The sequence below is a fragment of the Macrobrachium rosenbergii genome, chromosome 35, assembly GCF_040412425.1.
Source record: "Macrobrachium rosenbergii isolate ZJJX-2024 chromosome 35, ASM4041242v1, whole genome shotgun sequence".
NCBI lineage: Eukaryota > Metazoa > Arthropoda > Malacostraca > Decapoda > Palaemonidae > Macrobrachium > Macrobrachium rosenbergii.
Genome location: NC_089775.1, coordinates 3,505,633 through 3,514,318, shown reverse-complemented (window position 1 = coordinate 3,514,318; position 8,686 = coordinate 3,505,633). Strand labels below are relative to the sequence as shown.

Below are 8,686 nucleotides of genomic sequence, written 5' to 3'. Positions count from 1 at the left end.
TGACACACTACATACCTAAACTACCTGGAATCTTTAAACTGTTTGCAAGTCTTTCTCTCTCTTCCAACAGCTTACAGATTCATTTAAAATACCTTGATACAATAAAAAGATCATGTGATGTGAAAAATACACCGGTGGCATATAAAACGGCTTTAAAAACACGAGAAACAGCATGAAACGTACGCCGAAATTTATCCCAGAGTTTTGTTCAGGTACTGGACAAAGAGGGACGTCAGCTTTCCTGTGTCCTCCACCGGATGCAGCTTCGTGTACGAGATGAACTGTCGCCTGGCTCTCGTCAGCTCGCCCAACGTCACCTGTGGTGAGAAGCAACAGTTAACGAGGATAAACTGCACATAATCACAACATTTTTGTGTCTTTATGCTGACAAACATATGTAACATTACTGCTAGTTAACGAGGAGGTGGAACAATTAAAATAAAAGTAACTGTCTGGAAATAAATACCAAAACTGCTAGTCTGAGGATTTGAGTATACTATATATAAATATTCAGTTTCCAGAAACAGTTGCCATTTTGGGTTGAAGACCAGACCAAACGTCTTGGAATACAGAAAAGAATAGAATAAAGAATTTAGGCCAAATGCCAAGCACTGGGACCTATGAGGTCATTCAGTGCTGAAATGGAAATTGGCCAGTAAAAAGGTCTGAAAGGTTTAACAGGAGAAAAACCTCATAGCAGTTGTACTATAAATCAACTGTTGAAAAGTAAGATGGAAGAAAGAGAATATGAACGGAGGTACAGTAAAAGGAATGAAAGGGGTTGCAGTTTGGGACTGAAGGGACGCTGCAAAGAACCCTAAGTAACGTCTAAGTGCATCGCACGAGATACACTGACGGCACTAACCAACCCCCCCCCCAACGGGGCAGACGTCTCAGAAGCCTGTGAATATGTAATCACTCAGACTTGTAGTTTTCTGTCTATATCTATCCTGTTTCTCTACAATTTCCTAAAGGTTTTCTGAGCCCTGTGGCTTCCATATCTACTGTTTTTCCCACCGACAAGAGAGACTTTAAATCTACACTTATACTACTGCAGGGATGGTCTATTCTTTGCTCTGTGCATAAAACAAAGCCATAAATAACATTTAACTTCATTCAAAGAAAACAGCTGAGAATTTCACATACCTTACGACCTAAACTTATGGGCTCCGTCGATCCTGGGATTTTGATGTCGTCACCCTCCACTAAAACCTTCTGGGAATTCATGATAGCATTTGTGACCTCCTGAGGAAAAATAAAGGATATGAGACAATACATTCAATAATATTTGCTGAACTTCACATGAAAGAAGCTCTTTGACATTTCTAGGCATGTTTTAGATAAAGTAACAATGGTGGGAAATTACAGAAATCATAATTTTGGCTGGTAAAATATAAGAAAATCTGAAAAGATAACAAAAAATCTACATTTTCCAAGTCTTGGACGAACGCTACATATGACTGGTGTTGCCTAGAAGTCTACCTTAAACTTTAAAACTTTATCTTGTTCCTATTCTCAATTCTCTTTCAAAAACAAATCAGTGACTGAGCAACTCCTAAGTGGTAAGTTTCTTGTGAAACTTTACTTTGTTTAAAATGGACTCCTGGCTTGATCTGACACTAAAAATATGTAAACTGACGCATTAACAATAAATAAACTCCGACACACTTACAATAAATAAACTCTTGACACTAACAAAAAATAAACTTTGATACTTTAACAATAAACAAACTTTTCTAACTTTTCCATTAGAATGCTGTCATTCTGGTGAGAATGACCAAGTGTTAAAGCCAAAAATCTCAAGAGGAAGAACTCAAGTCTATAAGACCACAGTTTGAAAATGTTCTTCTATAAGAGAATTTTTAAAAATTTTGTTGTTCAATTGTGTGAATACACAACCCCCCATGATGGAGTACTCCCTGTGATTTGTCTTGTTCAGCACTACTGATCTTTTCCAATGCCACTTAGTTGCTCATTCATAATTATTACTGCAACCTTACTTCTCATTTACTTTTGGTCACCGCCAAACTACTCGAGCTTCGCAGTGCCTTATTTTCCGTCTCTCGCGTGCCAAAGAGATGACTCTGTGGGCTGGTTCAACGACTGTACTTCCAAAGAACGATTCATTCTTAAACGAGGAACAAACACTGATGAGGGGCAAAGACGAACGGATTGTCCTGTGCCGCAATTTTCACAGGATGTCCCCCTATGGGTATAGGTGCCTAGCGTACCAACAGATATAGGAAAATGGAAGATTGGACCTATGAGGCCATTCAACACAGAAAGGGAAATTGCCAGTAAAAAGGTTATCAAGGTGTAACAGGAATAAACCTTGCAGTTGCAATATGAAATCTAGTTAGGAGAGGGTGGAAAGTAAGATGGAAGAAAGGGAATATGAACAAAGGTACAGTAAAAGGAATGAAAGGGGTTTCAGCTAGGGGACAAAGGGATGCTCTGAAGAGCCTTGAGTAACGCCTACAGTGCATTGCGCGAGGTGCATGATGGCACTAACCCCTTACATGTACAAAGAGGTATAGTAAAACAGCGTAACTGAAATGCAAAATTTTAAAATCGAAAATAGAAGCTATTCAAAATCAATCCTACAACATTTGGTGCAATTCATTTTAGCCACTAATAGAAAGTGCGAATACGTGAGTCCGCAAATCTTGAGAATGCGAATCAGGGGGGTTTACTGCATTGCAAATTTCCCCCTTAGAGTAATCTTAAAATGCTAAAACTATCACAGTCGATACAAAAACAAGTGTCTTGTCACTTATACAGTACCTGAGTAGTGCGGTCTAATTCGTAAAGGAAATTTGTGGACGACAGAGGTTGAGTCTCAGTGGACTGGTTGGGAGGAGGTGGCTTGCGTAAAAACAAGGCTTCGTAAATGGGTTCCGAGGGCAGGGAATCTTCGGGTAATAACGTAAACATAGGCGAATCCCATCTGTGAATGATAAAATTAAGTTTAAGGTTACTGAGCTGAGGTTTGGATGTCCTCCATATGTTAATCAATATGCCATATACAACTAGGAAGGAGATTTTTTGAGTTCAGGGTGAGCTTAATCTTTCAGTGTAATAAGGACCATATAGGGAACATTGCTAAAGTAGGTACACTGTCTTACAGAAACCAGTCGTGACTTGCAGAACATAGAATCATCACCACTGAAATGTTTTTGCGGTCTTATATTTCGAACTTGCTTTCCTAATTTTCTATTGATGATGCATCTAAATCATTGAGTTTATTGTCTCAACTGATGGCAAAATTATCAAGACAGCAAATATTCGTTGTGAAACTCAGTCATTTGAAACTACAATCTTTGAAAGTGTATAATGATAATATGTCATGGTCACGATTTCAAGCCCCAATCAGAACCTGACAGATTTTTACTGGCACACATCTGTAACTGTCCCTGTGAACTAGGGATGGGGGGTTTGGAAGTGGGCCATAGGTCTGCTTGCTGAGTCATCAGTAAGCATCATCTGTTGCCATGGGAACTGAATGTGGGCGAAGATGAGGCTCGGAGCAGCCACATGAAAGGATAGCATTTTAACTCAGTAGTCAGCCTAATAATACCCTGATTTGCAATGATTTCACAACAGGGACCCTACTTCGCATCAACTGATGCTTATCAGATGCCCTATAATCGAAAGGCAACGACACAAATGCCTACTACACACAAAAAAACAAATCAATAAAACATATCGAACAAGATTGCATCATTTGATGGCAAAGTAAAGCAAAGAAAGGTAAAAATTAAGTCGTGAAAAGTGGCTTACCTGTTACTGCTATTCGGAGCTTCGTATCTCATTACCAGTCCGTCAAACACCTCTTTCGTATACCGCTCGTCTTCTGGTCTGTCTTGGTTCCATGTCCAAGCCTGGTCGATGGGAGCCAGTGTGTGCATTACGCAGTGTGGAGTCTTTATTTGTTTGGACGCACAATAGAGTTCGTATCTGAAAGATTTGCAAGCCAATATAGTTTGTATCTGAACGATTTGCAAGGTCAATGTTAGTGTTATTTTCAACATTAAGCCACATTGTGCAAGGACCTTCCTACTATTAAAAAAGTTGATGTTTACAGGACTATAACTTGCAGTTACTTTAGATCAGAGCCTTGACAAAAAACTTAACCTACAGAGATGAATGAACAAAGAAGTGACGTAATACAATCTGATCTGCAGACCGAGTCCAGAATGGCTAATTACAGCATATTTAAAGTACTGATATACGTACTGATAGTCAAGTTTTTAATACAGCTATAATGGAAACTGGTTTGTTGTACATACTTACATAGGGATACTTCTCTTTTGGCTGTCTAATCCTACATCATATAACTCCAGTGGAGTATATAATCTGTACTATACACTGTACCACAATTGTCAAACCCTCATTCTCCAACAATCACAATAATTCACAATGACTACCCTATCCCATTTTATTTCCGAAGCAAACTGCATGTATGTGAGATATATATATACAGTTGATCCCTGCCTATTCATGGTATTTTCCACGGAGAAATATTCACTAATTACTGTACTTCCATATTATTTTTGTGACTAAATGCATTTTTTGTGATAAAACTATTAAAATACTCAGGTATAAGCATTTTTAGAGGAGGTTTTCTGGTGTCCGAACTATCAAAATAGGTAGTTATAAGCGTTTTTAAAGAGGCATCAAGTATTTTCGGATTTTATCTATTCGTGGGGAGTTGTGCTACGCATCCCTCACGAATACCGGGGGTCGACTGTACAGTATGCAAGTTTTTAAACACATCTTTATCAAGAAAGCTCAGGGAGAGAAGGATGTGTTGAGGATATTTACCTGAAGCCTTTTATGTAGTTTCCAGCGTCAAGAATGACGACGGTTTCTCGGTTCAGCTGCCGCAGAACGTCCGCTTTTAAGTTGCCCCTCAGATCTTTCTCCAGTCGAGAATCATTAAGAATCCTGTTCTTATCCTGAAATGGAAAATGGTACAAGGTGCATGATGTAGAATGCATTACATGGAATGGAATACAGATTTTAGGCCAAAAGCTCAGCACTGGGACCTATGAGGTCATTCAGAGCTGGAAAGGAAATTGAGAGTAAAAAAGTTTGAAAGGTGTAACAGAGGAAAAATTCAAAGCAGTTGCACTATGAAATAATTGTTAGGAGAGGGTGGATAGCAAGATGGAAGAAAGATAATATGACTGGAGGTACAGTAAAAGGAATGAAAGGGGCTGCAGCTAGGGGCCGAAGGGATGTTGCAAAAAACCTTTAGTAGTGGGGGGCACTGACGGAACTAACCCCCTACGGGATAGAAAGCATTGTAGATCCAAATTCAAAAAAGAATTTTCAGGTATTTGAACACTGCAGCTATGTACTACACCTTAGGCAGCATTATAAATGCAAAAGTTAACTAAAGCGTACTTTTAATAATGAAGTTTCACTTATATTTTAAAAATTCAACAACTGTTCATGATCACTTATTATAGATACAGTTTGCTTTAGGTATTTAAGTACCATTTATTATAGGGACATACCATGTGCTCAGTCACAAGGCATTAGCATTTTTAATTCTAAAATAGCCCAACTCGTTAAAATACTAATACATTAAATTTAGTCGTAAGGTAGTTTGTGACAAGCTCCTAGTCTACTTCTCGGCCATCACTGGCTCACACGCTGAACTCAGAACTAGCTATAGCACGTCTATGTTCTATCATAGCAAGTGTTGTTATAACATAATATTAGATTAATATCACCTAACCTCAACTAGATCAAGGTGAAAGTCATCGAGCAATGTGGTAATTTTTTAATTTAAACCATTATCGCGTTTTGTGCTTGAAAATATAATTATCCTTTGTTTTAATGCGTGACTTGGAAATTTCTGACGCTCGTTTTGTTAGCAAATGAGTACTTATAGAGATCGTAATCCTAACCTTATATGATGCAATCTGGGGGGACCACAGTGGGAAAGGAGAATTTTTGGACGGGATAAAAATAAAACGAGCGACGCATAATGATGGATTTAACCTAACCTATGGGGCGGACTTCTTGCATAGCCGAGAGGGCTTCATGCCAGGTCCTTCCCTAAGCCTAGACTCCCTACCTAACCTAACTTAGGGGGCTGCGTCCTTACCTAGTGCTAAAACCCCCACCTAATTTGGGGGGCTGCATCCTTACCTAGCCCTAAACCCCCTACCTAAATTAACTTAAGGATTGAGTCCTTAACTAGCCGAGGGGCTTTGCAACCTCTGGACCCCAAACCTAACCTAAGGTCATGGAACTGTTACCTTGACCTCAACCTAACCTAACCTAGGGGACTACAAATGAATAATAAAATAATAATAAGGTTGTGACCTAACAAGCCATATCTGACCTGACCTGACCTAGGGTACCAGGTCCTTACTGTCGCACTACCAAAAAGAAAGTTTAATAAGGGCTAGAATGTATGAAAATATTATTTTCGGGCCGAAAATTAGAAAATATTTTTATTTAAAGTAATATATAATGAAAATAGAGTAATCTTAAATTAATAAATAATTAAAATAAAGTAATATAAAACCGAAAATTTAAAGAAGTTTAAATTAATATATTCGATCAAAATACAATACCAATACCATACAAAAGCGAAAAATTAATAAATAAATTAAATAAAAAAATATTTAATCAAAATCCAACAACAAAAACAAATTTAAAAGCGAAAACACTGAAAAAATAATAATTATCACGCCATACTTTCCCTACGACGTCGTCCTCGCTGACGATCAAAACCGCCTTCTCTTTCTCCCCTCCAGGTACTCCTTCAGCTCTCTCGCCCTCCTACTTTTCCCGCTGGAGGGGAAACCCGTCACGATGACCAGGGGCATGGCCGAAATCGGGCGGCAACAGGAAGATATAAGCGAAATTAAAAAGGGATTTTTGGGGGTCTGGCCGACATGAGGGTGACAGCTCGCGTCATCGGTCCGGTGAAGGTGACCCGGGGTGACCTGCTCTCAAGGTATGTTCGTTTTTAAACGTCATTTTAAGCTTTATTTTGATTAAGATTTATTATTTATGTGAATATAAAGCTAGATAAATTAAAATATTTTCGATTTGTTGATCATTTAACATCGTAGGAGGCGTAATAAGCGGATATAAGGACGTTAATTAAAGTGATCTGAAGTCATATGAAGGACTTTACTCAAAGTGGCGAAACGGTTTTAAAGCGACGTAAATATTCTTCTTCTTTGCGTTTTTGTTATTGAAATTTATTAATTTGAGTCTTTACTCGTCAAAAGATTACAAGTTATACCCTTTGTTCTTCAAATATTATGACTTTCAGTCTTCCGTCTTCAAAGATTAGGACTTTTAGCCTTTATACCTCAAATATAGCCTTCAAATATTGTGACTTTTACTCTCTATTCTTCAAAGATTATGAGTTTTAGTCTTCATTCTTCATAACATGCCAACAGAATTTAATTTTCCATAAAGGTTCCAATGAAATAGATGTTCCAAGGAATACACACACACACACACACACATATATATATATATATATATATATATATATATATATATATATATATATATATATATAATCGAAGCTAAAATTTACCATATTTCGTAGCCAAAAGGATGTTTATTTGGTCATAAAATATTAATCAGTGCACATTCATAAATCCATTAGATATACAATGCGATGTGTACGACAGAAATCATTGTTATATTTTAAATATATGACAAAATGTTTAGTTTATGATTTTGTGGGGTTAAAAGTCATTTCAAGTTTCTAAGATGCATGTTCACTATTCCTGCAGCTACAACAGGTTATTTTGGACTGGCTATGTTGGACAAGCTATGTTGGGCAGGTTATGTTGGACAGGCCATGTTGGACAGGCCATGTTGGACTATGTTGGACAGGTTATGTTGGGCAGGCTATGTTGGACAGGTTGTGTCAGACAGGCTATTTTGGACAAGCTATGGTGGACATGTTATGTTGGACTGGTTATGTTGGCCAGGTTTTGTTGGACAAGCTATTTTGGGCAGGTTATGTTGGACAAGCTATGTTGGACAAGCTGTGTTGGACAGGCTATGTTGGACAGGCTATGTTGGACAGGCTATGTTAGACAGGCTATATTGGACATGCTATTTTGGACAGGTTATGTTGGACAAGCTATGTCGGACAGGCTATGTTGGACAAGCTATGTTGGACAGGTTATGTTGGACAAGCTACATACTTTACGAGTCAGGATGTGCTTGGACAACTTTGCTGAAAGAAGATTTTACTTTGGATTTTGAGCATTCTACGTCCTCTTCAGCTAACAGAAAAAGGTCCAAATCTGCCTTCTCGACTGTAAATCTCTCTCTCTCTCTCTCTCTCTCTCTCTCTCTCTCTCTTCTCTCTCTCTCTATTCAACTTCCTGTTGCAGGGTGTTGCACAAATATCGTATCTCGAGGTCTTTTGCACCAGGGGTGTAGTTTGCCTGTACTGAAAAATCCACCCCACGACCCTGTCTTATCACGTTGCTAAGATTTCTGAAAATTCTCTCTCTCTCTCTCTCTCTCTCTCTCTCTCTCTCTCTCTCTCTCTCTCTCTCTCTCTCTCTCTCTCTCTCTCTCTCTGACTCTAGCACTGGGTATTTCCGCATGGTATTAGCCAACAGCCGTGACCTCTGTAGTAGGATACTCACAAACAACATCAGCTCTCTGTCAGAAGTCTGAGATA

The 8,686-nt window shown here is 38.5% G+C and overlaps 1 protein-coding gene across 1 annotated transcript; it reads right to left on the bottom strand.

The window, feature by feature from the left end:
- Positions 1 to 137: 137 nt before the first annotated feature.
- Positions 138 to 6,962, bottom strand: LOC136856366 (protein KTI12 homolog). The gene is given in 7 exon segments (XM_067134152.1): positions 138 to 317; positions 1,147 to 1,245; positions 2,785 to 2,947; positions 3,781 to 3,957; positions 4,825 to 4,958; positions 6,718 to 6,770; positions 6,773 to 6,962. Coding segments are annotated over 7 exon segments (828 nt in total). The 5' UTR covers positions 6,849 to 6,962; the 3' UTR covers positions 138 to 191.
- Positions 6,963 to 8,686: the final 1,724 nt, after the last annotated feature.